Below are 27,265 nucleotides of genomic sequence, written 5' to 3' on the forward strand. Positions count from 1 at the left end.
CCACCTAACCCACACTAGAGCCTCGCAGATGTCTCACTGGGTGAGGCCAGGGCTGTGGAGCCTGTGGCCAGGCCTCCAAAAGGAGGAGCCAAGCACCAGCTCAAAGCAGGAACGCAGCCCTGGGCATCCACAGGTCTGTGGCCTCAGTTTCTCTAGCTGGCGTAATTCAGGGGAGCAATGACTTGTGGGGGGATGCTCACGGCCCCCAGACCTTTCTCGCATCTGGGATCACTGTGGGCTGGCTTCAACTGCCCCCAGCATTCCAGACTTCCTTTCCCAGCCCCACCCTTTGCAGAGGGCAAACCTGGCTTTTAGAAAGAGAATTTTATTTGGAATGAAAATATAGAGCTTGTCCCTCCCACTTCCTCTGGGGAGGGAGCAGGGAGCTGGGGAGAGATGGTCCCTCAGAGTATAAGCTTGCCTTGATATACAAAAATCCTCCACAGTAAGGACGACAAGAGTCAGGCGTGGCGGCTCCAGCCCAGGCCCACGGGGTGGGTCGGTGTGGACTGCCCCTGAACCTGCCCCGGAGGCCTTGGGCAGGGGGCAGGAGGCAGCCAGCGAGCGGTGTGACTTGCCAGCAGAGGCTGAGTGAGGAGAGAGTGGAGGAGGAGGAAGTGAGGGGGAGTGGCATCCCCTGGGCCTGTGGTCCTACGCGTCCCCATTCTCCATGCGGCCGAGCTGCTCCTCCAGGCGACCAATGCGCTCCCCCTGCTCCTTGACCAGCGCCCTCAGTGCCCGAAGCTCCTGCATCACCTCCTCCAGCTTCCCAGCCTCCTGCAGGGACGTGGGGGCAGGAGTCAGGGGTCGTGGAGCTGCAGCCCTCCCCAAATCTACCAGGCCGGGGCCTGAGCCTGACAGACGGGCCGTGAAGGGTTTAGGCACACACAGGGCAGACCAGGGCAACTGGGGCTTCCCCACACCACCCCGACCGGGGGACACGTACCGCGGCTCCGGTGAGGCTGCCGCCGGGGACGGGAGTATGGACGGACACAGCAGACGTGGAAGCCCCGGGGCGGGCCGAGCTAGGGGCCACGGCAGGCCGGGTATCGGATAACACATTGCGCCTGCTGACCTTCAGGTCCCGCTGCTTGCTGGGCACGTAGGCCTCCCGCAGGGAGATGAGGATGGGGTTGGCATCCTGCCCGCTCACCCACTCCTCTGCCTCCAGGGCTGCCTCAGGCCCAGCCGTGTCGGGGTACAGATCGTCCTGGAAGAGGTCCGACTGGGCAGGGGGTGGGGGAGGTCTGGATCAGCCGGGGGCCCAGTGGCAGGATCCTCTTGTCTGGACCCTGGGTAGCCACCTCCTCACCGTTCTCGGCCTCCAGGCTGGCACCCTGTCAACCCATCCTCCAATGGCCTGGCCCCAAGTGGCCTCTCTAAAGCATCAATTTCTCATTTCACTTCCCTTCCAGATAAGGCCAGTAACTCTCTCAGGAGCCTTCCCAACGCTCCTAAGCAGGGGTCAGCTACATGGCTTCATGGGATTCTCCCAGAGTCCATGAAGGGTGTGCACACACACACCCTGTCTGTGTCCCAGCGACTATGAACTCGTCAGCCTCATTCACAGCTCTCCTCCCTGGGATGTGCCTGGCACGCTGAACGGTTCGCTCAGTAAATGTTGGCTGGGAAAAAACGAAGTTCGTCCAAGGTTCTTGGGTGGGCATCTGAGGCCAGATCACACGTGGACTGATCCCCTCTAAATGGGAGTCTCCACGACAGCCAGACTCCCGTCCCTCTCTCCGATCTTACCTCCGTGCCCTTTGCCTGGCCTAGACCCACCGCTGGAGGGCCCCACCCTAGCCATGCTGTTGGTCCTGCCTTACCTGCCACAGGGGGCCCTCCACGGCTGCCCCGCATCTGTCTCCCGCGGTTCTTCCCGAGCAGGGCCTCAGCTCACCCTGTCTCATCCCGTCTTATCCCCCGCCTGGCACAGCCCAACGCCTGGCGGTGGCCCAAAGGCATGCTGGTGTCTGTCCAGCTCAGTGACCACATCCACACTCAACCACGTCCCATTCACAGGCCTCAGCCCGGTCACCCCCACGTGGCCTGTCCGCTGGGGAAGGGAGTGGGTAGGCAGGGGACCAGGTGGCCTCACCTTTCTTGGCACCGTCATGACGATGGGCTCACACTTGCGCTCATGCAGTTTGTAGAACCTGGGAAGGGGGAGGGAGGGAGGAACCGTGGGTGGAGCCGCCCCCTCCAGCTTCCCGGGCTCCCTGCACTCTCCACTTCCAGGTCTCACCCCAACCCCTCCACAGTCTGACCTTGACCGTGGCCCTGCTGTGGGCTGATTCCCACTCCTCAGCTGCCTCCGGAGATCTGATCTCTTACCCTGCCCAGCCATGGCCAGGCCTCTGCCACTGGGACCAACTCATCCCTCTGCAGCCAGCCACCCGGGAGGCCCTTCTTACCGGGCGATCTCGCACTTGCTGACCTCCAAGCCCCTCTTAGGCATGCTGCCCATGCCCCTCTGGGGCTCTTTGCTGGTGAATGTGTTCAGGAAGTGGATATAGGGGGGCTCATCTGTGATCTCAAAGTACCGGATGCTGGAGTCACCCTGTGGGGTGGGAGGCGGCAGGGGTCAGCACTTAGGCAGGCGGCCTTCTTCCCCGCCCCCACCCGCCCTGCCTGGCCCCACCTTGCCGCAGACATAGACCACGCTGGTGTCCGGGTCGTAGAAGGGCAGCAGCGCCCCATTGCTGGAGTCCAGCTCCTGTAGGGCCATGGGTTCCTCAAGGTTTTCCTGGCACATGGGGTAGTGGGCAGTCAGGCCACACCAGAACTTTCCTTCCATCTCCTCACCGTCCCAGCCCATCAGGACTGGCCCCAGGCTGTCTCCCACGCCAGCTGGCACTGCCCCCACCATGCCAGATAGGTTCTCTCCCACCCTCCTGGATCCCCTCCACTCCCAGGATCCCACTTTCCTAGCCTACTCCAGGCCTTTAGTCCACTCTCAGGCGAAAGTCTACCACGTGGGAGTGGGGGGTGCCGGGCAGCACCACCCCATCTCAGAGGGGCCCACGGAGATCACTATACCGAAGCACAGGGCTGTGGGAAAGAACCCTTCAGGAGAAGAGCTGGGAGGCCTCCTGGAGGAGGGGCCCTCTGCACTGGGCCCCAAAGGGCTGCCAGGTGGGAACAGGCAAGCAAAGGAGAGAAGAGCCTTTTAGTTGGCAAGAACAAGGTGGGGTAGGGCCTGGAGAAAGCCGGAGGCAGCGGGGAGGCTGGAGAGTGAGGGGCAAGGACAGAGAAGGCTGGCAGGGTTCCAGGTCCCGAGGGCCTCAGGTGTCAGGCTGAGACCCTGGGACCCACACACCTCTCCAAGGTGACTCCTGCCCTCCGTGCCCAGGGTGGGGTCCAAGTCTCAATCCAGCCTGTCCCCTCAGGCTGGCCATGGCCACTCACCGGGTCCCACAGCGCCAGCTGCCGCTCGCTCATGCGGCTGAAGCCTGTGGTGAACACCTTGCCATCGGCCAGGAAGATGGCCCGCATGGGACGGGCCCCTTCGTGAGCCTTCTCCCTCTCCTGTCCGGAGGACAGAGCGGTCAGTGCAGCAGCCGACAGAGCCCCTCGGCCTGTCCACTACCATCCTAGGCCTCCGGGGCCACGTACCGCCACCAGGGTGCCGCGGCGGGGGTCGATGATGCGCACGCTCTTGTCCTTGCAGGCGGAGCAGAAGAGGCTGCCGTTGTGGTTCCAGCTGACGTTGTAGATGAGGTCCGGGTGCAGGCTGTCCAGCCGGTACAGCTCCTCCGCCGTGCCCACGTTCCAGATGAGCACCACGTTGTCACAGCCTGCGACGCAGGGGGCCGTCAGCCCACCAGGCCGGCTCTGACCACCCTCCTGGGGCCAGACCTGGCCTCTTGACCTCCGTGGGCCTCGGCTTTACTGCCTGTCAGATGGGCCTGGGAGAGGGTGTGGGTTCCGGAGCTGCGCACAGAGAGGGGCAGGGGGGTGGGGGGTGGGCAGTGCGGACCTGCGCTGAGTAGCACGTTGCGGGCAGTCGGATGCCAGGTGACAATGCCCACTCGCTTGGTATGTCCCTCCAGCACCACCACCGGCTCTGTCAGTGGGGAGGTGAGCCCGTTCTCCGGGATCTGCCACACCTGCGGGAGGGGTGCGGATGGCCGTTGAGGACTCTGCTTGGCCCTGCTGCCGGCAGCCTCGAGCCACACCTGTGACCTGGGCCCAACCACAGCCCTGTGCCTCACCATGACTGTACAGTCCTCCGAGCCGCTGGCGATGACTTCGTCGTTGTGGGGACACCAGTCGATGTCCAGGACGGGTCCTGTGTGTCCACACACCGTCGGGTAGGCCTTGTCGATGCGGCCCGTCTGCGGGCATGAGAGGGGCAGTCAAAGGTGAGCAGGAAATGTTTGTTGCCTCTGACCCTGACTCAGTGGCAATAAAGAACTTTCTCCATCTGTGCTAACACCTCTTTTAGATAATAAATCTGGATTATGACACCTGCCCAGCAGTGTGGGGATGGGCAAGATACAGAAAGTGAAGTGAGCAGAGAGGCCTGGCAGGTGTGGCCAAGTCTCCAGTCCTTCCCCCAGCCCTGATGGGGCCCACCTTGCTTAGGGGGAGCACCAGGAAGGCACCCCCGCCGCTGGCCTCCACGATCACAGCCAGGAACTTGGGATTGACGGCGCAGAAGGTACTGTCCCAGGTGACACGGGACACTCGAATATCTTCATAGCACTGGTCATTCTTGACCGGCTGTCCAAACACGTGCCGGAATTTGCTCTGCCGAACCACTTTGCGGAAGGACATGTCTGCAGGGTGGAGAGGCTTCGATCAGCCCTCACCCATCCCAACAACCCCCAACCCTCCCAGGGCTGCACGAAGGGACGTGGGGAGGATGCAACCGGGTCATGGTAACCCTCTGGGCTTTCAGTTTCCCCAGTTACCGAACAGGGTCACAGGTGCAGACCCTGGCTGCCCCCCACCGAAGGGGCATCCGAGGTGGGAGGAGGGCACTGACCCAAGACCCACACTGCTGAGTCCCCAGGGGCTTTGCAGGACCCTACGCAGGCCCCTCCCTGGCTCTGGTATGTGTGGAGGAGGTGGGAGGTGCCGAAGCCAGGGCAAGCTTAGCTCCTCTGTGGGTCCAAGCAGGCTCCTTCCTGCCCAGGATTTGGAAGCTGGGTGATGGGGAAAGGTCTCCAATGTGGAGCCGCGCTAGGCCCCAGTTCTGAGCCCCAGGGAATGTGCAGTGCCTGCAGGAATGTGCAGGGAGCCCCAGGCCGGCCCAGGGGGCCTTGCAGGACTGGGCGGCGGGGGTCAGGATGCCGCTCCCGGCCGCAGAGCATCCCAGGGCGTCCTCGGAGCGGGGTCCAAGGTGAACCTGAGTGGCGGGAGACGCTGGGCGGCCACAAGGAGTTGGGGCTGAGGGTGGCGCGCCGCGGAGGGTAAGGGCTCCTCGGACTCGCTACCCCCCACCCCAGCCTCCCGCGGCTCCGCCCCCGCAGCCCCGCCCGGTCCCCCGCCCGCGGGGGCGGGGCCGAGGTCACGCGCGGAGGGGCGGGGCGGGAGACTGCGAGCGGGCCCCGGAGGCCCCGAGCGCGGAGTTAGGGGAGCGCAGGGGCGGTGCCTGGGCGAGGCCCGCCCCTCAGGCGCGCGGGTCCCTCCGGACCTTAGGGGAAGAGATGGGGTGGAGGTTGGGCCGGAGGGGCCGTAGGTGCGGGGCGCCGCCCTCCTGCAGACCCCGGCCCCGTCCCGGTCCTGCTCCTCTGGCGGTGCCCTCGGGAGTACCAGGATTGCGTGGAGCCCGCCGTGCCAAGCCCCCATCCCAGTGCATACTTCTGGGTGCCCCAGTCCACCCCGGACTCCAAAATATAGTATCCAGTCTCACAGTTGGTATATTCACGTGCTTCTTTTTAAAGGTTACAGAAGTACACGCGCGTGATCAACAATGTAATGCAACCGCGGTGCTTTAAGGGGCTCGTGGAAGGCCCCAGCCAACCCACTGTTTACGATGAACACCTCTGAGGCCTCCTGGGCCTCGTTATTAAAAATAGAAATGGGGACAAGCCCCCTGCCATATTCCAGCCTAGTGGTCTGTCTGCAGATGTTTTCCTCCTGCTGGCCTCCTCAGATCTACCCCATCCCTGTCTGTGTCCCACCCTGGGGGGACTTAGGTGTCCCTTGGGTCTGACAGGCAGAATCTGTCCCCTCTGCCTGGGGTTGGTGTCCCTGGGACACTGGCCGCCTCCCCCATTCCCCCCTGGGGCTGGTGTCCCTGGGGCACTGGCCATCTCCCCCATTCCCCCCTGGGGCTGGTGTCCCCGGGGCACTGGTCACCTCCCTCATCTTCCTTGAGATGATGGTCAGGGTCTCTTTCCCAGAAGAAAAGAGGTAGGTGGGAAGAGGAGGGAAGAGCAAAGCCAGGAGAAGTCTTATCTGGGGCTGCAGGAGGCCCCACTATGTCTTACGCAGGCTGGGGCTTATACCCTACTCATCCCCCTTCCCATTCCCAGCTCAGAGGGGAGGGGTGCCTGCCCCAGGTCACCCCACCAAGATTTAGTCCCCATCTGTTTTGCTCCAAAGTCCTTGCTTTTCCCTCTGTTCCACACACCCTGGGACAGGCAGACCCTTCCAAAAAAGGACAGGAATGAGGGTGATTTGGAAGAGGGGAAGCAGCCACTAAGCCTCTCTCTCCACTGTGCCCTCCAGGGAACAGCCAGGGGCTGTCTAAAGCCCAAACCAGATCTCCTGCCCCAAACCCTCCCCTCACGCCTCATTGTCACACTTGAAATAACGCCTGTAGTCCTTGCACCCCCCCAGCCCCCATACATTACCTTCTTCTGTTCTCTCCCTGCACGTGGCCTGGTGACATGGATCCTTCTGTCCCTGAAACAAACCACCTTCTTTCCCACCCCAGGGCCTGGGTACATCCCGTTCCTTGCATCTGGAAACTCTCCCCCCAGGTTGTGAAAAGGCTCCATCCCTCACTTTCTCCAGGTCTCAGACCACCCCCCTCACTGGTCACTGTCTGCCCCTTACTTGTTTCTCCTGTATCCTTCTTAATCACTATCTGATGTTCTATTACGTAATTATTTGTGTATTTGCTTTTTGTGTGCCCCTCCCCGAGAATGTAGCACTTTGTAGAGGGTAGCCCTTTGTCCTGTTTCCCACTGTACCCCCTGCACCTAGAATGAGACCTAGCCCACAGCGTGGGGTCAAGGCTTGTATGCTGAATGAACGAATGAACAGCAGCCCTGAATGTAGAATTGAAAATGTTCATATTCACAGCTCAGAATAAACGGAGAAGGGGCGAGTCTCCTAGAGGGCAACAGGAGGCCCCCCTCCCTGGGGTGCTGGAGTGAGGCAGACGGACTGTGGAATGTCAACCTCTCTGGCCTTGTGCGCATGTGTCCTCTAACACAAAACCCTCCTCTGGGGGTCACCCAGCATTGCCACGGCGCACTGTGCTTTTGTCCCTGGGCCCTGTTCACGACAGCAGCAAGAGGACCACTACCACCCCATTCTACAGAGGAGAACACTGAGGTGAAGAGGGGCTAGCAACCAGAACCCAGATCTCCCCGCACCTCTCCAGACCTCCGGCCCTGCCTGCTGCCTTTTTCAGATGGAAGCAGGCCTGGAGGGGCCGCTCAGAAGTCTGTCTACCCTGCTGGCCAGGGCAGCTGGTCAGGGCGGCTCTCGGCTGCTGTAGCTCACGGCGCTGGGCCACTGGCAATGGCAAAGGGCCAGGGGTGGGGGGTGGGGGAATGAAAAGGGGGAAGGCCTCATGGTTTTGGAACACAGGGGGGTGAGGGAAGGCTGGGTGTGGGGGTGTGACCAGAAGAGAGCGCTTGTGTGAGAGGGAAGTGGGGATGCGAAATGAGGAGTTCAGCGCTTCCTACTTTTTCTTGCAGTGTCTGCAGCTTGAAAGGGAAGAGGGAGTCTCTCTGCCCGGGAGATGCTACGTGACCTCATGGGGGCCTGTACCCTTTCCGGAGCCGCTGGTCCCCAGAGCTCTCTGTTTGGACATCCTCCCCTCTCTGCCTGTGGGCTGAGTGCATAGAAGGGGCTTGGCTGGGGGTGGGACCTGGACGCTCTAGATACCGCGTGGTAGGTGGCGGGGCAGGTGGACAATAGTTGAACCCTTGCGGGTTGCCTTGCGAGGGCAGTCCGCTGCCCCCGGTCTCACTGCCTGTTGGGGGCAGGGCCCCGGCCAGCCTGCAAGGGCTCCTAGGGCCCTGGGTTCCCGCAGGCTCCTTCTCTGCAGGGACTTCCTCCTTTGGCGTCCTTGCCCCGGAGTTACCCCGTGAGACAGGGAGGAGAGGAGGGAGGGAAGGATCAACGGGAGGTCAGCTCAAGCCCGGGAAGTCACCCCTGCTGGCTTTCTCCCGCAGGGCTGAGGCTAGGGGGAGACTCTTGGGCCGAGTGCCCCCCACAGGGGAGCATCGGCTCTGGCTATTGGGCCACTGGGGGTAGGGCAAGCGTGGAAAAGTGGAATGGGACCTGCGTAGGGGCGAGACGCTCACGACAAACTGCCTGGGACTTTCTGGTGCTTCATTTTCACTTCCCCAAAGTCCTCCTGCCAGGCCCAGGGGACTGGGTGGGGTTTTCCATGATGACTGCCTCCACGGCTCCCCTCCTCTCCGTCTGGCTGGTTCCTCTGTCTCCCTCAAGCTCTTCCACTACCCTGATGGGCCTGGGCTTTCCTGGACCCTCATGTGGGGCCTGTTCCAGGGGCCTCCTGCGGGGGGACATTCCTGGGGCTTTCTCCGTCAGAGGCAGGAGGCACTGCTGGGTTCTCAGGGGCTTCTGGGGCGGGATCGGTGGAAGGAGCAGAAGAGGCTTCATCGCAGGGGCTGGGGGCTGAGCTGGCAGTGGGTCCGGGGGTCTGGGCCTTAGGGCTCACTTGTGGCTGAGCCACAAAGTCCAAACGGGGCTGGGCATCATGGTTCACTTGCAGCTGAGCTGAGGAGTTCAGCGGAGGCTGGACCACAAAATCTGACAGTGGGGGGGCCACAGAATCCAACTGTGGCTGTGCTGAGGGGTCCGCCTGTGGGGGTGCCACAGAATCTAATTGTGGACGGGCCACAGAATCCAGCTGTGGCTGTGCTGAGGGATCCGCCTGTGCGGTGGCCACAGAATCCAACTGTGGCTGGGCTGTGGGGTTGGCCTGTGGCTGGGCCATGGAGGTCACCTGGGGTTGGGCCCCGGCCATGGGCCCTGGCAAAGTCTGAGCCCCAGAATCCACCTGGGTCTGTGGCTCGGCCGGTGAGAAGCTGCCGGGCCATTCTTCACAGAGAGCAGCCGCGAAGGAGGAGAGCACGGTGCGCAGCAGGGCCCGGAGGTCGGCGCTGGCCAGGAGGCAGAGGAACGGACTGAGGCAGCTGTCGAGCAGGATCAGGTAGTCGGAGTAGACCAGGGCTTCCCAGAGCAGGTAGCCGGGGTACATGTCCCACAGGAAGGCCAGGTAGAGCAGCTGTGCCAGGTGGTAGGGCAGCCGCAAGACCACGTAGGCCGACAGGACGGTCTTGGCCACACGGGCAAAGCCACGGCGGGCCGCGGGCCGTGGCTGGCGACGGCAGCAGGTCTTGCAGGCGGCAGCCTGGGTGAGCGTGTGGCAGCCGAGCAGCAGCAGGAAAGGCAGGAGCCCCCCCAGGACCTCGAGCATCCGCAGCGGCAGCTCCTCGCTGTCCCAGAAGTCCAGGCAGATGACCCGGTCGTACCACCAGACCGCGGCCTCTGGGAAGACCAGCCAGGGCACGCTGAAGAGCGTGGCCAGCACCCAGACCCCGGCGCAGAGCCAGAGCGGCAGGCGGGCCGGGCGGTGCCCCGGGTACCAGCGCGGGCACAGGGCCAGCAGGCAGCGGTCCACGCTGAGGGCTGCCAGCAGGAAGAGGCCGGAGGAGTAGGACACGCCCCACAGGAAGTAGTAGAGGCGGCAGGCCGCCGTCCCCAGCGGCCAGTGCCCTCCGCGCTGGATCTCCAGGATCTGGAAGGCCGCCGCCGCCAGGAACAAGAAGTCGGAGAGGGCCAGGCTGAACAGGAGCAGGGCCAGCCGCGTGCCCGCTCCCTGCCGCGCCTGCGAGCCGGCCAGCCACGCCATGAGCCCGTTGGCCGGCAGCCCCAGGAGCAGCAGGGCCGCCAGGAAGACCGTGTCCCAGACACCCTGGGGATAGTAGTCCTCATCGTCCAGCTCTGTGCGGGGCCCGAGGCCAGTGGCTCCTGGGTCGGCTTCCATCGCAGTGTCCATCTGACGTCCCCCGTGTGCCGTGGGCCCCAGAGCCGGTGCCTGATGAATCAGGGAAGTCATGAGGGGCTGAGTATGAGAGAGAGGGTCCTGTGTACCTCCAGGCAAGTCACCGTCCCTCTCTGAACCATCGTCATCACCTTTGGGTGGTTAGCCTCTGCCAGGGACTTTAAATAGATGACCCCACCTTGTCCTCATACGACCCGTTTTCCAGGAGAGGAGAGGAAGGTTCAGAGAGTCAGTGACTTCCCTAGGGTCAGAGACAGCACAGAGGCACCGTTCTGCCACGCGGAGTCCCGCTGTGCCCAAGTGGACCTGGCTCACAAGCATATTTTTAAAGCTGGTGAATGTTTTGTTCAAATAAAATATTACAGTGGCACTCCCACATGCGCTAGAAGGGAATGCTCAGATTAAAGGAGGGGGAGCACCCCTGGGGGTCCAGGGAAGACAGTGCGAACCGCTTAGTCAGATCGCTGCAGCCCCTTTCCATCTGGTATCCTGGGGTTCAAGTGTTTTCAGATTCTCAGTGGGGGAGGCTCAGGGTCCCACGGGCCTGTAGGAGTCCCAGGAGCCTGGGGCAGAGGAGGCCCTTCCCCTCGGCAAGTGCGGTTCACGGACTCGGTGCGTGGGGGAGAGGTCTGCAACTCAGGCCAGGATGGCTGTCTTGGAAGCAGCTCGAGCCCCGTCCTCATCCTCGACCCCCACCTGTGGCCCTGTCCTCATTCTCACAGCTCAGGCAGAAGGTGGTCCTCTGAGGACAGACAGAGAAGGAGTAGGGGGCTCAGCAGTGTGATGAGGAGAGGGTGGCTGGGACCCGAGAGGCCTACTGCCCTTCTCACCACGCCCCCACCTTCCCTCAGGCCCCAGGGAGTTTCCTTCCGAGGGTGGGAAAGCGCTGGTGGCAGCCCCGAGTCAGCGGAAGAAGGAGATGGCTCCTGCCCGGGGCGGTGACCCCAGCCCCTCAGCCTTTAGCCCAGGGTGTTCCTCTCCCCTAGGCTCTTCCGCAGGCAGACCCCGCTCTGCAAGCTCAAGCCTCTACTGGATCAGAGCCCTGGGCTCCCCCGAGCCCCAACAGGTGAGGCCTGGCTTACCTGTGAGGTGCGGGCCGCTGGCCGGAAGGAGCAGGGCGTGCCTGCCTGCCTAGGGCTCTGGCCATCTGCAGGGCCCCACGCAGGCGGGGCCTGCTGCATGGCGCCTGGCGGCGCTAAGGCGGCTGGCATGAAACCCAAGCTGAGAAGACATCAATCATTCATGGGGCTGCTCTCTGGGAAACCCTAACCCCGGCTTAGCAGGGCCAAGTGACCAGCCAGGCCACCCCACCCCTGACAGAGCCAGACGGCTAAAGCCTCCTCACCCTGGGCTCTGCTGCCTTCGAGCAGGCTCTGGGTCCCCCACAGGGTCCACCGCCTCTGACCTCACCCCCATACCCCTTACTCTGGCATTCAAGGCCTCTGTGATCTGGCCTCGCTTCCTCAATTTCACACACCCTCCGTTTCAGCCAGGATGTGCCCCTGTGGCTTTCCCACCTCCCAGCTTTTGCCCACACTCTGCCTCCTGACATGACGTCCCTTGTCCTCTCTTAGCTAAGTCCTACCCGTGTCACACAACTGGAGTTGGGGACTGGAGTCGAGGACAAGGAGTCCTCGACTCTTCAGCAATATAGCCCCTATTTTATAGAGAAGGCGACCGAGAGGTGAAACTGCTGGGCCTCCCAGCTCATAAGTGGCAGGGCTGGAGTCCAAAGCTCATCGCAGCCCCGTGTCCTGGCACTCCTGCGGCTGAAGACAGTTCTCTTCACCCGTCTGGCTCTGCCCCCAGGCAGAGGGCCGGGATTAGGGCCTGGGCTGCCTGCCTCACTTACCCTAATCCTCCTCAAGTCCCGATCCCAGGCCATCAGCTCCTAGGGTAGGGGTGCGTAAGCAGCTTTATGGTTCCCGAGAACCAAGGGTGCTCCCCGGTGCTGCATCTCTGAGCCCCGTCGTCCCTCCCCACATGGCCACACAACAGGCGAGGGGGCAGCATGGCCCAGACCCGGCCCCTGGCCCTCAGAAGCTTCCTGTGGGGGTCGTGGCTTCCAGGAGTGGTGCTGAGGGCCTCCCCTTGAGCCGGAAGAGGAGCAAGAAGGAGAGGGGGCTCCGAGGGTCCCGGAAGGGTGCTGGCGGCTCTCAGGAGCAGACCCCTATTCCGGGCCCTGAGGTCCCAGGGAGCAGCAAGAACCCCTCTGGGACTGGAAGAGGACAGGAAGGGGCAGGTCCTGCAGCCCCTGGGCCAGCCTCCCGTCGCCAGTCCCACCGGCATCGCCCCAGCCCCCAGCATGATGTTGCTCAGAAGACGTACGGGCCCCTACTCAACCGCATCTTCGGGAAGGTCAGCTGGAGCCTGGGCTGGGGACAGGTGGGGGGTGGAGTGGGGATCACACTTGTGCCTTTGGACTTGGCCTCTTGCTATCTGCTCCGGACCCAGGAGTCTTAGCCATAGGGGTAGGGTTTCTGCAGTTTGGGAAAGGGTCGGTCTTGGGCCAGCCTGGGGAGTGGGCAGAGCTTCAAACCCATGATTCTGGGAGAGCTCTGGGCCCCCGGAGGAGGAAGGGGGGGTGGTCACCTCTTCTCCGGAGGCCCATGGGACTTCAGCTGCCTTCTCCTGCCCTTGTGGGACTGGCCCTGCCCAGGCCATGTGGCCCAGGGCTGGAGGAGGAAGGATGGGTCCCAGGGACATGCCAGACTGTGTCTCTGCAGGACCGCGAGCTGGGCCCCGAGGAGCTGGATGGTGAGTGGCCCTTGCTGGTGGCAGTGGCGGGTGGGAGGTGTCCCTGAGCTGGGCTGCCTGGGCCTGACCTCCCTCCCCTGCAGAGCTTCAGGCTGCCTTTGAGGAGTTTGACACTGACCGTGATGGATACATTGGCTACCGGGACCTGGGCGACTGCATGCGGACGCTGGGCTACATGCCCACCGAGATGGAGCTCATCGAGGTCTTCCAGCACGTCAAGATGCGGAGTCAGTGGCTGACCCCCACTGTCTGGGGCGGGGTGGGGCGGGAGTCACCTGGCTTTGTGCCGAGGCTGGGCAGCACTGGTCCTCTCTGAGTTTCATGGTTTGGGGGATGACAAGGAGGTGATGGGAGGCATCTCTGGGATTCTGCCGGGGTGATGGTGGGAGCGTGTGACAGTTTCTGGGGCATTTTAACCATCTGACATTAGCTGTGTCAGATGCAGGGATCACGAAATGCAACAGTGAGCCAAGATACCCTTGGGGCTCGGCTGAGGACCCTCTCTTCTTTGTGAGAAATGTGATAAAATGCTCCCTGCTGGTACAAGCCCCCTGGCTCTCTGTCTCTGTGTCTCTGTGTCTCTCTGACCTTCGTGAGGCCCCTGAAAAGAGCCTCCCAAGGTTCAGTGAGGCCTAGCGTGACCGAACCCTGGCCTTTCCTTGCATTAAGTGTCAGATGGGTGGGCACTTGTGCGATTATCATTAGCTAATTTGTCAAATATCAGATTCCCTCCATTCCAGGACATTCGCATTGGCTTTCTCTATGGTTTTTAAAATGGGATGTGACTTACAACTGATGTGAACATTAAGTGCTTTGCTTCTTTTCTTTCCCCCAAAGCTGCTGTTTGGCCGTTGGTGCTTTTTATAATTGATGGCTCCTTAGACTCAAGGGACTACATGGGTGTGCTTCTCAAGGGGCATTCACTGCTGCCCATGGGGTCCCAGCACGTAAGAGCCGTGAACTGCAACCCCAATAGCACCCAAGAGTGGGTCATCTCATCCTTGCCCCAGGATGAGGAAGGAGGGTTCGGGAGTCACCCAAGGCCATGCGCCATTGGCAGCGGAGACAGAGTTTGAACCTGGGGTTTCCTGGTTCCAAACCTTGGTCTCCTTCCCCCACCCTTAGGTGCTTCACTGAGAGCACCCAAGCACCTCACCCCGCCATCCCCGTGGAGAACGGGGCTCCAGCCTCCCCCCACCAAGGGCTTGGACGCTGGGTGTTCCTTCCCAGATGCAGAGGAGGGAGAGGCCGGGGCTTGCGATGCTTGTGACGTCCCTCTGGGGCCCAGCCCTCCCCACTGTGACGCTCTGCCTGGGTCCGCAGTGGGTGGCCGTGTGGACTTCGAGGAGTTTGTGGAATTGATGAGCCCAAAGCTGAGGGAGGAGACGGCGCACATGTTGGGGGTGCGGGAGCTGCGCATCGCCTTCCGAGAGGTGTGGCGTGTGGTCGAGGCGCGTGCTGGGTGGGTGGCTGGACAGCAGACTTGTTGGCCTCCCATGCAGGCCAGAGAGACTGGGGCCCTCAGCGTCTGGAGGCCCACAGCCCTGCAGATGTGGGGCTCGGCCCAGGGAGGGGTGGGAGAGGGTCCAGCTCACTCTCGGCTGGGGGATCCACCCAGGAGACTTCCTGGAGCAGGGGCTTCCATCTCAGCCTAGGAGGGGGTGGAGGGCTTGGATGGGTGGAGGTGGGGGCGTCCAGGCACAGGATGTGGCAGGGTGGAGCCAGCTCCAGGCAGAGCCAGCTTTGGGTGGGAGGAGCTGAGCCCAGCTGCAATCCTAGTTTGACAGGGATGGAGATGGACGGATCACAGTGGCAGAGCTGCGACAGGCAGCACCAGCTTTGCTGGGGGAGCCACTGGTGGGCCCCGAGCTGGACGAGATGCTCCGAGACGTGGACCTCAATGGCGATGGCACCGTAGACTTTGATGGTGAGTCTCCTTCCCAGACAACCCCCACCCCTCCAGCACCAGGATGAGCCCAGCACCTCCTGGGGTCCCTGACCAGGACCGGCCCACGTCCTGCCCCTTCTTTCCTCCAGAGTTTGTGATGATGCTTCTCACCCACTGAGGCTCCAGAAGGGTGAATGCGTTGCCCCCTGGCCCCAGGCCAGCAGGGTTCATGCTGTACACCATCCCCATGAGGCCCCACAAAGGAAGAGACTCAGCAGCCCCCAGACTTCTTTGGAACCTTGACGACATCTGGCTGGAGAGTTGCCTTGTGATGTCACTCACCCTCCTATATCCTCACCTTACTCCCACCTGAGCTGCCTGGAGGAAACCTGCACCCGGCTGCCTATCATTCTCTAGGATGAGCAAGATTTGGATCTCTCCAGACCCTTGGTTGGTAGCAAGCTCCCTGGCACTGCAGCATTCAAAGACAGGGGGACAGAGTTGGGGGGATTCTGGTAACATGGGGAATTGGGAGGGTGGCTGGGTGCCTCCCACTACTTGTGAAAAAATGTAAAAAAAAAAAAATCTTAACTTGAAAGAAAGCCAGGGATGACCCCAGGTACCAAAGACAAAGCAAGAACTCCGAGTTGGGTGGTGGGAGAGTGGGACACCATGGGGGCCTCAGGCATGGAGAGAGGTTCAGGAGCCTGGGCTCTGACACTTATGAGTGACAGAAGGCCTGTAAGAGGCTGAGGAACAGAACATGAGCCCAAGTACCTTCCAGGGTCTCAAAAGGCTACCCTGTTCTTGAAAAGGGGATCAAAATATATTTCCACCCACCGGTCCAAGGAAGTGGCAAGGGTACAGACGTCCAGGGCCTTCAGTGGAAAAAGCTACCCTAAGGAACCTGAAACTCAGGCTTGCACATTAGGCAGGAAAGCTGAAGAAATAGGGAGAAACTACTGGAAGGGCACTCTTCAACCCAGGACGCAATAGACTTCAGCAAACAACAGCCCTGTCACTTCTGAAGATGAACTCATGACAAAACATTACAAATCACATAAGAAAACAAGTCACCATGAGGGGGACTAGGCAGACGCAACAAACGGGAGAACCAGACCCCAAAGTATAAGTAATAGAACAATCTGAAAGGGACCATAGAGTAAATGCAAGCAAAAATGAGATGAAAGAAGGGAGAGAGGCCGATATGCAGTAACAGGATAGTACGAAACAGAACAGGAAGATTAAAAAGAATGACCCAATAGAACTTCTAAAAATAAAGGATATAAGCATTGGAATGAAAAAAAAAATCAAGGGAGAAGTTAAGCAGCAGATTAGACACAATTCAAGAGAAGATTAATGAACTGGAAACTACATTTGTACTGGAAGCTACAGAAATCACTCATAAGGTAGCAATGAGAGATAAACTAACGGAAAATGTTACAGAGTAGTTCAAAGTCATCAGGAGTGTCAGAAGGAGAAACTATACAGAGTGGGCATAAGGCAATACTCAAAAGACATGATGCCTGAAATTTTTCCGTAAAGGCTTCCACAAAGACAAGCACCCAGATCAAAGGTACCCACTGGATCCTGAGAAGAAATAAAAACAAATGTATATCTAGATGCATTCCAGCAGAACTGCAGAACGCAAAAGGAAAAACCCTATAACCAACTCAACTTGAGACAAAAGTCAGATGACTTACCGAGGAACCGCAATTAGGCTCTGTGAAGACTTTTCCTTGGCTACAGTAAGTGCCAGAAGACAATGAAATAAACTGGTCATCATGCGGGGGAGAAACGATCTCTGGCCAAGAAGCCTATACCTCACTGAATCATTATTCACGAATGAAGGCGAAACATCAACTTTTTTCAGGAAACAAAGGCTGGGAAGAGTTTCGCACCCACGTGCTCTTGCTGAAGGGATGGCTTCGGTAAGAGGGAAATTCCGACCAGAGTGAAGGCAGAGTATGTACTACGTTATGGTCAGGAGAGCGATCAGTACACATATTGGTGGCTCTAAAGAAGCATTAACTGTAAAAGAAAAAAAAAGTTAATATGTTAAAAATAAAGGAGGAACTAAAATAATAGACAAAATGAGACGGAAGATGGGGGGGATACTTTAGACATGCCGAAATCTTTCTCTTGTCTTTCCTAGAGGAGGATAGATTCGCTGATCAGCTTCAGAGTTTGTTAACCATTTAAAAGTAATCATTAATGTATAGAAACAGAGGTAGAATGTTTTGTTCAACAGTCAAATCCATAGAAGAAGAAAAGAGGGAAAGTGAAGAATTCTTGATTGAACCAGTAGAAGGCTACAGAAGAGAGGGAAAAAGTAAAGAAAAACAAAGTCCATGAAAACATTAAAACAGAAGATAGGAAGGGGCGCCTGGGGGGCTCAGTCAGTTGAGTATCCAACTCTTGATCTCAGTTTCGGTTTTGATCTCAGTGTCACGAGTACAAGCCCCGAGGTGGGCTCCACGCTGGGCATGGAGCCTATTTAAACAAACAAACAAACAAAAGATAGGAATAATCCTTAAAAATAAAAATTCCAATAATTATGAGCAGATCAAGTTTTTGGTTAAAAGAGAGTCTCAGCCCCAGAGGAAAGTTTCAATATTAGACTGGGTTTCCTGTGACTGACAGAGACTCCAAATAACAATGTTTAACAGTCAGAAGTTTAAAATGGATAGAAGTTTATTTCTTAGGTGAAATTCAGCTGTATGCTCTTCAGGGACCCAAGCTCCTGCTAGCTGCCCTGCCATTCCTGGGGTCTGCCCAAGTTTGTTCATTTCTCAGGTGTCAGGTTGGAAGCAGGAATAAAGAACAAAGGGGGACAGAGAATGTGAACCACTCATACCCCATTAGGTAGGGCTCCTCACCTGGTACAGGTAGTTGCAAAGGATGCTGGGAGATGTGGTCTTTATTTGGGGTGGTCACATACCCAGCTTAAGACCAGAGGTCCTTCTACTGTAGGGCAGAGAGCAGACATCAAAGGGAAGATACCAGACTCTTCCCCACAGCTCAGTGCAGGATCTAAGACACATTCAAGCAGCATAACGAGAATCGAAAGGCCGAAAGTGATGGGTGGGAAAACAGATTTACTAGGAGAAAATGAACCGAAGGAAGCTCATATACGTATGGGCATAGCAGACAGAAATGGGCTATGAGGCGAAAACCATTAGGGATAAAATGAGTCACGATTCACTAAGGAAATGTAATGTTTCTCGTCCCAACACAACTATCCATGTATTTTTCAACTAAAAAAGTTACATTTGGAATTTAGATATTCATTCTTCCCGGAAGATAGCGTTACTGTTAATCGAGTTTGGATTACATAAATTAACCAGCAAAAATCAAGCACATTGGTCATGTTGAAACTTTAAATGTTGTGATTCAGTGTTCTGTCAGTGTGTTCACGTAGACCAAGGGTTGGTCAATTTTTTCTGTAAAAGGCGACAGCGTAAAGATTTTAGGCTTGGAGGACCTAAGGTTTCTGTCACGACTGCTCAGCTCTGTATCCCCAAGCAGCCATGGCCAACACAGAAATGAATAGGTGTGGCTGGGCTGGAAATTTAGTAATTAATTTACTAAACTTGATTGACACTGAAATTTGAATTTTATCTTTTATGTGCCTCAAAATCGTATTATTCTTTCACTTTTCCCCCAACCATTACTAAAACATAAAAACCATTTTAACTTGGGGACCACATCGGGTCTGTGGACGGTCACTTGGTGACATCTGCTGTAGTCTTATAATATGGAGACTCACAACTTCTGGAGTAACTTTATTAAGGTTGTGGAATGACAAAAAGTCATGAGCAAGTAGTGACTCTGTATTAATTGCCTATTTGCTCACAATGCATGTTTTTCATAATTTTCCTTTTTTCCTATGTTTGTTCTGATTATATTCATTGAAATGTAATCCTATGTCTGATTGATCCGGTAATACAGATTGTGGGCTTAGATTCTGTATGTTTTTACTTTACTTCTCCAGGTTTTATTTTATCTTGCCAAAGTACTAGTCCATGATGGATTAGTTTGAGAACCACAGCTAGTTTGAGAACCTCTGATCTAGGAATTCCTGCATCCAACTGGTGCCCTTGAAAGTGCTTTGACTGGGGGCTGAGGGTGGGAAGTCTGGGTGGGCCAGGAAAGCAGGAGTGGGAGAAGGGGTCTGGGGGTTAATTCTTTCAACAAAGTCACAGAAATCTAAAGACATTGCTCTGGCTGCTGCAGAGACAGTGGAGGCCAGGCCAGGCCAGGTCATCTTCTCAACGGCACTCATGGTTCACTGGGGGAGACAGACTGTACACATCTGAGTATATAAACAGGATCGACCTCAGCCCAGTCCTAGAGCCAGCCCCTTGGCGGTCAGCTGGGGAAACACATGCTCTGCATCCTCTCCTCTCCCCTCCCTCCCACACTCAGATGTCATGGAAGCCTTGGGTTATGTTCCTAACTCTGCCCTTGGGTGAATCAGTCTCTCTGGACTTTGGTTTCCTCATCTGTAAAATGGGGCTAAGGTGGGGATTATCAGAAATCATGTGTTAAGTGCTTAGCACAGGACCTGCTGCCTTCTAGGAACTTGATAAACAGTAGCTATTATGATCTCAGATTTCAGATTTCAGGGTTCTCAAAGCCTCTGTTTCCTGGCTCTCAAGATTCTGAGATGCTTGGATTTTCCAAAGGTCTGAGATGGTCTGTTTCCAATGGTCTGTGGTTCTAATGAGGTTCTGTCATATGAGCCTTGTTTCTCATTGTCTTTGCCCCTACTTCTCCCCATGCCGGCCCTTGGGAAGTAGGGCAGTGGGCGGAGAGAGCTGGGCTGTTGCCTTGTCGTGGCCCACATTCGGAGCTGGCTGTGGCAGCCCAGGGCCCCAGAGCCAGGCTGCAACCAGGATACCAGCCTCCAGGTCCCTGGCCTGCGTCATCTGAGTGCTCTTGGCCAGGGCCACCAGGCGGCAGGCACCAGTGCTGCAACTCCAGGTAGAGAAATGGGCAGGGCCAACTCTGCTAAGGGCTGGGGGAGACCGGAGGCTGGAAGGACCTCCAACAGGCTTGCAGGACACAGTCCCAGGCCCAGCTCTGCCCCAAAAGTGCAGGAGCAAGTCTTAGACCATCAGGGTTGTCATGGGTACAATGAGAAGATGGGTGGTCCTGGAGCCCCTCATCTTCATCAGCCCTTTCCTCAGTTTTTGCGGGAGGGGGGCTGTGGCTGGACTGGTGGGAAAGGAAGATCAATGGTCTCTTCTGGAATGAAGTACATTCTTTTATTAGCACAAAACACCACCAACCCAGCAGCCCCAGGGCCCAAGAATAAGTTAAGGCACAGAACAGGCCAGGGGCGACTTTTCCAGGCCTGGGTATCAGGCAAACTTCCTGAGCAAGCTTCCGAGGGGGTTGGGGGCTCCCGGGTCCCGGAGTTCTTCCCTGGAGATGAGGGAACCGGGGCGGACCCGAGGAGCGCCCCTGGGGCCGCTCGGAGGCGAGGCTGGTTCCCGGCCGCTGGCCAGCGGCTCACTTCTCGAAGTAGGGCAGGTAAAAGAACTGGAAGCCCCGGTGGCCCTTGACCGCGCAGTAGATGAAGATCACGTNAACAGGAAGCCGGGCACGAAGAAGATGGCGCTGGAGACACCTGCAGGAGGAGGGGCCGAGTCAAGGCTGGGGGGCACGGGGCAGGGCTCAGGGGTCACAGCCCGGGCAAGTCTCACTGTCCGCGGTAGAAGGGGCCGTTTCCTGCCAGGAGGGTGGAGGCAAACTTCCGAGAGGGCTGGGGGCTCGCGGGTCCCGGAGTTCTTGCCTTGAGGGAACCCCCGCTGCCTGCGGAGGTAGGAGGGGGCGCTCACCTGGCGAGGGGGCCACCTCCAGTCCCACGGCGATCAGGATCAGCACTGCACACAGATGGAGCCGCGAGGGTGAATGCGGGAGGAGGGGGCGGGCGCTGGGGGCGGGGAGGGGACCTCCACCCACAAACGTTTCCCAGCAAGGCTTAGGTTCTAGGAATAGTATTCCCCACCTGAGCTGAACGTTCCCTAGCCAGACACCCTTCCTGGGAAGCTCACCAAGCTCTGTGTTTTCAGAGCAGGGCACCTGGCAGTCCCTGGGAAATGTCCGAAACCAGATTTCTCTCTGCTCCTTGATGTGGTCTTTCAATCAACAAGTATTTATGGAAGACCTGCTGTGTGCCTGGTACTGAGAATCCCACAGGGAAAGGCAAATGAGGTCCCAGCTCTCACGGCTCTTCCCTAGTGGCGCAGCCAACAAGAACCTCCAAGCTACAACCCCAGTGATCGGGCTGTGGTAGGGCCAGATCAGGCATCAGGGGAGCCTGCGGCATCAGGGAGGGGCTTCCTGGAAGCAGTGGCAACTAAGTCGAGCAGGCGTAGCAGTACCAACAGCAGGAACATTTAGTTACCACTTACCAGGTGCTGCCAGGCACTGGGCTAAGCTTGTTACCTGCACTGCTTAATTGTCACCGTGACTGAATGAAACAGGTATGATCATCCCCATTTCACAGAAGAAACTGAGGCACAGAGAGCTGCATTCAGAAGGAGGAGGCGATCTGACTCGAGGCTTTGCTGTGGGCATCGTGCAGGCAGAAAAGGAGACGAGTGCTGCAGGCAGAGGGAGCAGCATGGCAAAGGCCCAGAGTCTGGAGGGAACTTGGGGCTTTCTAGGAGCTTCCCGATTTTGGCAAGAGTGGAGAGGCAAGAGCCCAGGCTTGAGGAGTTTGGCAGGGCCTGAAGACCCGGCGAGGGATGTGGACTTTGGCTGAGGACAAAGTCATAACTGGATCAACTTTTCAGACCCAGAGAGAGTCCAGGGTCCCAAGTTAGAAAATGGGATTGGGGGAAAATGGGGGGGAGCCGGGCTCTGCAGCAAGGGGGGCAATATGGCATGGAGGCTTGAGGGGCCACCATGGACTGCTATGGAATTTGTGGCCTGCACAGAGCACCTCAAAAAGGGTACGGATGGGGGCTGATACACTACCTGCCCCCTTGGTTTAGGGCTGGGGGCCCTGCCCACTCAGATGAGGCATCTTTTTCTAATTCCTACAAAGGCCCTTTATAGGTCTATGGAGGCCTCCAGGCCTGGTAATGTCCCTGATGTGGGTTTAAATCCCAGCTTATCTACTTCCCAGTTGAGGTCTGAGCAAGTCCCTTTATCGGCCTGAGGCTCTGTCCTTACTTCTGAACTGGGATGGTAATAACGCCTGCCCTCACGGCTACTGAGAGAGTGAGATGGGGTAAGGCAGGCGGCCAGTGTAACCAGTGCCCAGCTTGCAGAGGCTGCTGGAGAAGCGGTGGATCCCTCCCCCGCACACAGACACCCAGAGCTGAGGCAAGGCTGCTGCTCAGCTTTCTGGCTAGGGGACTTAGACCATCCTGGAGGAGGGAGAGCAGCTGGGCTGTCCTTATGGGCCCTTCTTGATCCCAACCCTGTCCTCTCTGGGGATCCTGAGTCCTCAGCCCCATGGAATGAGTCCGAAAACATCTGGCTGTGAGATGTGCCTGCTCTGGGCTTCAGTTTCCCCATCTGGGCAATGGATGTGCCCAGCGAGGGGCGGGGAGAGCTCCTCATCAGCGCTCAGACTCCAGAGAAGAGGAAATGATAGGTGCTCTGGGGATCGGGTTTTCAGAGTATCTCTGAGCACCTGTCCCTGTGCAGGTTCTGGGTCATGGCCCTGCCTCTCACTTGCTGTGTGACCTCTGTAGGGTGGGAAAGGCAGCCTACCCTGCACCTGGCTTGAAGCAGGCACAGAATAAATGGTAGAGCTGTCACTCCTCTGCTCCCTGATGGATTAAATGGGCTAAACTTAAAAAAAAAAAAAAAGAAGAAGAAGAAAGAAAAAAGAAAAGTTTGGAGCACCGAACCAACTATGTGTAATTTCCTGGCTGTGTGACCGGGAGACTGGGCGCTCAGTGTGCCAAGGGGGATGCAGAGCCGGCACAAAGGGAGGACGGACCCCTCATGGGGGTAGGCAGGGGACCCTCAGGGCACTCACCCAGCCCCAGGAGCAGCAGCAGGAAGGAGGCCAGCACCACCCGGCGGTTCTTCTGGATCAAAGGGTGTTGAGTCCAGCTGGGCGGCAGGAGAGCAGGATGGGTGTGAGAGGTGACGGGAGCCTAACTCCCTCCTGTTACCCATCCCTACCCAGAGGACTGAGGGAAAGCCCGTGCCGCCTGTTCTGGGGCACAGAGCACAGGGGCTAAAGCAGGGCAAGGCCTCACCTGCAGCAGGCATGGTAGGAGCGCTGGGTGCTACTGCTGATGGTGCTGAAGGACCACTGGGAGCTGCGGATGGACGTTCGGCTGGAATCCCTGCGGGCCAGGTGGGCCCAGTGAGAGGCAGAGGAAACAAGGAAGGGGTCACGATGACATGGTGGGGAATGGTGCAGGGACGAGGGCTGGCTATTCCTGCGGGATGGGGGCACTGAGAGGGGACAGGGTGACGAGGAAATCAAGGGCTGGGGTCTCTGCAGGACTGAGGGTGGAGAAAGGCTGGGGTTTCAAGCTTGGGATTCCTGAAGGACAGGTGACCCGTGGGAAGGTAGGGGCCAGACCAGGCTGGGGGGTTTCTTCAGGATAAAGAGCCTGGTGGGGGTGAGTGGGTCAGGATGGCACTGGGGTAGGGTGACCGTGCAGGATAGGGGAAACCCATGAGGGGAGTGAGGGTCAGGCTAGGAATCCTTGTAGGACAGGATGTGAGGGGGCTGAGTGATGTGAAGTGGACCTGGCCAGGGACCTGGCTAGGGACCTGGGGGACAAGAGCCAGGGACCTGGGGGACAAGAGCCAGATGCATAGGGCTAGAGGTACAGGGTGGGTCCCCACCTGGCCCTGACCTGGTGCTGACTCCCCCATCCGGCTCCGGAGAGGCCTGGGCTCCGTCTTCATCGTTCTCCAGGTTCTATTCCAGAACACATGGCTCAGAGGGGTTATTGGGCCCAGGCCCTTCCTACTCCCCTATCAGGGAGAGGAGGAGAGCAAGCCCACACAGCTGTTTGCCTGGCTGCCTGACAGCTGCTCACCTGGCCCTCCACCCTCCTGCAAAACGGGTTTGATGATTCACAGAAACCGAAACCCAGGAAGGAGGTGAGTGCTGGGGAGTGGGCTAGGGGGTGGGGGGCTAGGGGGTAGCAGGAGCCACAGGGGCTGGTTGAGGGCTTCTAGCATGGGTCCCAGGGCCAGGAGTTCTCCAAGTTTGGGAGTCAGGGTAGAGCTTTCAGAATGGTATTTCAGGGGTCCAGTATAGAGGCTCTGGATTTGGGGTGCCAAGGAAGGACAGAAGCCCATGGTTTCCACGTTTGGGGCACAGGAATCTGGTACAGGTCTCCAAAAAAAGGATCCTAGAGTTGATGGACGTCCTCTAGGGAGAATGGAGATTTCCAGTTTAGTGGGAGTCAAGGCATGGGCAAGGATTCTTCCTGTGAATGGGGGCCTCCAACGGGGCTGGGGACTTCTAGAACAGAAAAGGGAGGAGTAGAAGGCTCAAGGGTCTGCTCCGGAGTATGGGCAAGGTCTGGATCAGGTCCATAGAGCTCTCCAGCCCAGGGGGATGGGGGGGTGGGTAGGTCAGTACCCAGGATGGGTGGGGGCGCCGGGTGGGATTTCCAGTTGGGCTTAAGGGACTTGCTCCCGGGTTCCGGTTCTGGGCTCTCCAGTGGTGGCTGGGGACCAAAATTAGAGCTGAGAGGGTCTGGGCAGGTCCCTGGATCCGTGGCCACGTAGGGTGGGGCCTCTAGACAGATTTTCCCTTGAGCTGGGGTTCTCCAGGGTCCGGCCTGGGGTCCCGCGCCGACCCAGGCGGGACTGAGGTGGGCCGGGCCGTTCACCTGGTAGCGCAGCCGGGACTGCTTGTCCTCGTCGGCCACCTCGAACCGGGCCCGGCGCTCGAAGTGCAGTGGCCCAAAGCGGGCGACCCCGCTGAATTCGGGCCCCGGGCCCGCGTCCTCCAGCGACAGCTCGAAGGCGTCATCGATGCTGAACTGGGGCCGGGCGGCGCTCATGGCCCCGGCCCGCTCAGGCGCCCCTCGCCGCCGCCATCCAAGCCCGCCTGCCCCTCGCGCCGCGGTCCCGCCCCCGCACGCAGGCCCCGCCCCGGGCCGTAGTTTTGGGAGCGCGGCTGTCCACCGCCCCGGCCGAGGCCCCGCCCTCACGTAACGGCCCCGCCCCTGCTCGCCCGCAGCAGACCCGAGCTGCCGAGCGCCGAGCCGGCCAGGGGGCGGGGCCTCCTTTGGGGACCGCACAGGGGCCGCGGCGCCCCCCAGCGGCCGCCTCCGCGAGCCACAGCGGGAGCCGTCCTCGGAGGCAATCCCTGGGTCTGTGCCATGGGCTTGGAGGGGTCTAGGCGCCAGCCTCCCGGGCCCGAGATGGGGCCTTCTGCATCCCAGCCCGCGCCTCGAGTGCCAAGGAGACTCCTGGGACCAGACTGTGTCCCCACCTTGACTCACCGCGGATCTGCACGGGATGGATTTTCTCACCACCGCAGATGTGGAAACTGAGGCCTGGGAAGTTTATATGGTTTCCACTCCCAATCCAGTCTCTACTCAGCAGCCAAAGTGATCTTTTAAAATATATCTGAACTTTTTCTCTGTGTGTTATTTTTTAAAAGACTTATTTATTTATTTATTTAAGAGAGAGAGCGTGAGCGAGCTGGGGAAGGGGCAGAGAGAGAGAGAGAGAGAGAGAGAGAGAATCCACAAGCAGACCTCCCAGGTCGCCTGATCCCAGGACCCGGAGTTTATGACCTGAGCAGAAACCGAGTTGGCTACTTAAGGATTGAGCCACCCAGGTTCCTCTCTCTGTGTGTTATTAAGTTAAATAAATAAATAAATAAATAAATAAATAAATAAAAATTATTATTATTTTTTTAAAGTATGAGGCTAAGTCATTCTGTATAAAACCGTCCCTTGGTTTTCCATTGTGGTTGGAATAATATCTGAGCTTTTTTTGACTAAGGCCCACAAAGCTGTGAACACTCTGGTCCCTGCCTCCCTATCCAGTCTCATCAAGCCTCCTCTGGCCGTCTTTCACCCACTCTGCAACACAGGCCAAACTATTCTCATCTTAGGGCCTTTGCAGATACTGTTCTCTATACCTGGAAACCACTTATCCTTGCTCTTTCACAACTAGGTCTTTGTCATCTGTGTCTCTGTTCAAATGTCACCTCTCAGAGATGGCATCCCTGAGTATGCAATCTAAAGTCAGTTTCATCTTTGGGCAACTAATCTTTGATAAAGCAGGAAAAAACATCTGGTGGAAAAAAGACAGTCTCTTCAATAAATGGTGCTGGGAAAATTGGACAGCTACATGCAAAAGAATGAAACTTGACCACTCTCTCACACCATACACAAAAATAAACTCCAAATGGATGAAAGACCTCAATGTGAGACAGGAATCCATCAAAATTCTAGAGGAGAACATAGGCAACAACTTCTATGACATCGGCCAGAGCAACCTTTTTCACGACACATCTCCAAAGGCAAGAGAAATAAAAGATAAAATGAACTTATGGGACTTTATCAGGATAAAGAGCTTCTGCACAGCCAAGGAAACAGTCAAAAAAACTAAGAGACAGCCCACNNNATAAAAAGCTTCTGGGGCGCCTGGGTGGCACAGCGGTTAAGCGTCTGCCTTCGGCTCAGGGCGTGATCCCAACATTGNACAAAGCTGTGATCACAAAGACAGCATGGTACTGGCACAAAAACAGACACATCGACCAATGGAACAGAATAGAGAACCCAGAAATGGACCCTCGGCTCTTTGGGCAACTAATCTTTGATAAAGCAGGAAAAAACATCCGGTGGAAAAAAGACAGTCTCTTCAATAAATGGTGCTGGGAAAATTGGACAGCTACATGCAAAAGAATGAAACTTGACCACTCTCTCACACCATACACAAAAATAAACTCCAAATGGATGAAAGACCTCAATGTGAGACAGGAATCCATCAAAATTCTAGAGGAGAACATAGGCAACAACTTCTATGACATCGGCCAGAGCAACCTTTTTCACGACACATCTCCAAAGGCAAGAGAAATAAAAGATAAAATGAACTTATGGGACTTTATCAGGATAAAGAGCTTCTGCACAGCCAAGGAAACAGTCAAAAAAACTAAGAGACAGCCCACGGAATGGGAGAATATATTTGCAAAGGACACCACAGATAAAGGACTGGTATCCAAGATCTACAAAGAACTTCTCAAACTCAATACACGAGAAACAAATAAACAAATCATAAAATGGGCAGAAGATATGAACAGACACTTTTCCAATGAAGACATACAAATGGCTAACAGACACATGAAAAAATGTTCAAAATCATTAGCCATCAGGGAAATTCAAATCAAAACCACACTGAGATACCACCTTACGCCAGTTAGAATGGCAAAGATA

At 57.5% G+C, this 27,265-nt stretch overlaps 4 protein-coding genes across 10 annotated transcripts; 1 reads left to right on the forward strand and 3 right to left on the reverse strand.

Annotated features, from left to right (window-relative positions):
• Positions 1 to 309: 309 nt before the first annotated feature.
• CORO1B (coronin 1B) lies at positions 310 to 4,781 on the reverse strand. Its single transcript, XM_019801860.2, has 10 exons — positions 4,579 to 4,781; positions 4,215 to 4,337; positions 3,980 to 4,109; positions 3,616 to 3,797; positions 3,409 to 3,528; positions 2,642 to 2,746; positions 2,415 to 2,560; positions 2,099 to 2,156; positions 947 to 1,225; positions 310 to 777 (listed from the first exon to the last, which is right to left on the reverse strand). Exons 1-10 carry the CDS (start codon positions 4,777 to 4,779, stop codon positions 652 to 654), a joined length of 1,470 nt encoding a protein of 489 aa, XP_019657419.2. The 5' UTR covers positions 4,780 to 4,781; the 3' UTR covers positions 310 to 651.
• A 3,264-nt stretch (positions 4,782 to 8,045) lies between these two features.
• CABP4 (calcium binding protein 4) lies at positions 8,046 to 18,854 on the forward strand. Of its 3 annotated transcripts, XM_034644932.1 has the most exons (8): positions 8,046 to 8,079; positions 9,267 to 9,370; positions 11,212 to 12,583; positions 12,952 to 12,982; positions 13,066 to 13,209; positions 14,306 to 14,415; positions 14,762 to 14,909; positions 15,020 to 18,854. In XM_034644932.1, the coding sequence occupies exons 3-8, from the start codon at positions 12,209 to 12,211 to the stop codon at positions 15,046 to 15,048; spliced, it is 837 nt and encodes a 278-aa protein (XP_034500823.1). In that variant the 5' UTR covers positions 8,046 to 8,079; positions 9,267 to 9,370; positions 11,212 to 12,208; the 3' UTR covers positions 15,049 to 18,854. The 3 variants fall into 3 exon arrangements, with proteins under 3 accessions (XP_034500823.1, XP_002921351.2, XP_034500822.1); XM_002921305.4 differs by lacking the exons at positions 8,046 to 8,079; positions 9,267 to 9,370 and having other exon boundaries at positions 9,837 to 11,291; positions 12,224 to 12,583; XM_034644931.1 differs by lacking the exons at positions 8,046 to 8,079; positions 9,267 to 9,370; positions 14,306 to 14,415; positions 14,762 to 14,909; positions 15,020 to 18,854 and adding an exon at positions 13,820 to 14,247 and having other exon boundaries at positions 9,837 to 11,291; positions 12,224 to 12,583.
• On the reverse strand, positions 8,370 to 11,369 carry GPR152 (G protein-coupled receptor 152). The gene is made up of 2 exons (XM_011227549.3): positions 11,308 to 11,369; positions 8,370 to 10,258 (listed from the first exon to the last, which is right to left on the reverse strand). Exon 2 carries the CDS (start codon positions 10,217 to 10,219, stop codon positions 8,684 to 8,686), a length of 1,536 nt encoding a protein of 511 aa, XP_011225851.3. The 5' UTR covers positions 10,220 to 10,258; positions 11,308 to 11,369; the 3' UTR covers positions 8,370 to 8,683.
• Positions 18,855 to 20,458: 1,604 nt separating the features above from the next.
• On the reverse strand, positions 20,459 to 24,945 carry TMEM134 (transmembrane protein 134). Of its 5 annotated transcripts, XR_004621323.1 has the most exons (7): positions 24,704 to 24,945; positions 23,714 to 23,778; positions 23,102 to 23,191; positions 22,876 to 22,952; positions 20,933 to 21,484; positions 20,717 to 20,761; positions 20,466 to 20,505 (listed from the first exon to the last, which is right to left on the reverse strand). XR_004621323.1 is itself a non-coding variant. In XM_034645478.1 (6 exons), exons 1-6 carry the CDS (start codon positions 24,875 to 24,877, stop codon positions 20,459 to 20,461), a joined length of 498 nt encoding a protein of 165 aa, XP_034501369.1. In that variant the 5' UTR covers positions 24,878 to 24,945. The 5 variants fall into 5 exon arrangements, 4 of the variants coding, with proteins under 4 accessions (XP_034501369.1, XP_034501370.1, XP_034501367.1 ...); XM_034645478.1 differs by lacking the exon at positions 20,933 to 21,484 and having other exon boundaries at positions 20,459 to 20,505; XM_034645479.1 differs by lacking the exons at positions 20,717 to 20,761; positions 20,933 to 21,484 and having other exon boundaries at positions 20,459 to 20,505.
• Positions 24,946 to 27,265: the final 2,320 nt, after the last annotated feature.

The sequence above is a fragment of the Ailuropoda melanoleuca genome, chromosome 16 (assembly GCF_002007445.2).
Source record: "Ailuropoda melanoleuca isolate Jingjing chromosome 16, ASM200744v2, whole genome shotgun sequence".
In the NCBI taxonomy this organism is placed as follows: domain Eukaryota; kingdom Metazoa; phylum Chordata; class Mammalia; order Carnivora; family Ursidae; genus Ailuropoda; species Ailuropoda melanoleuca.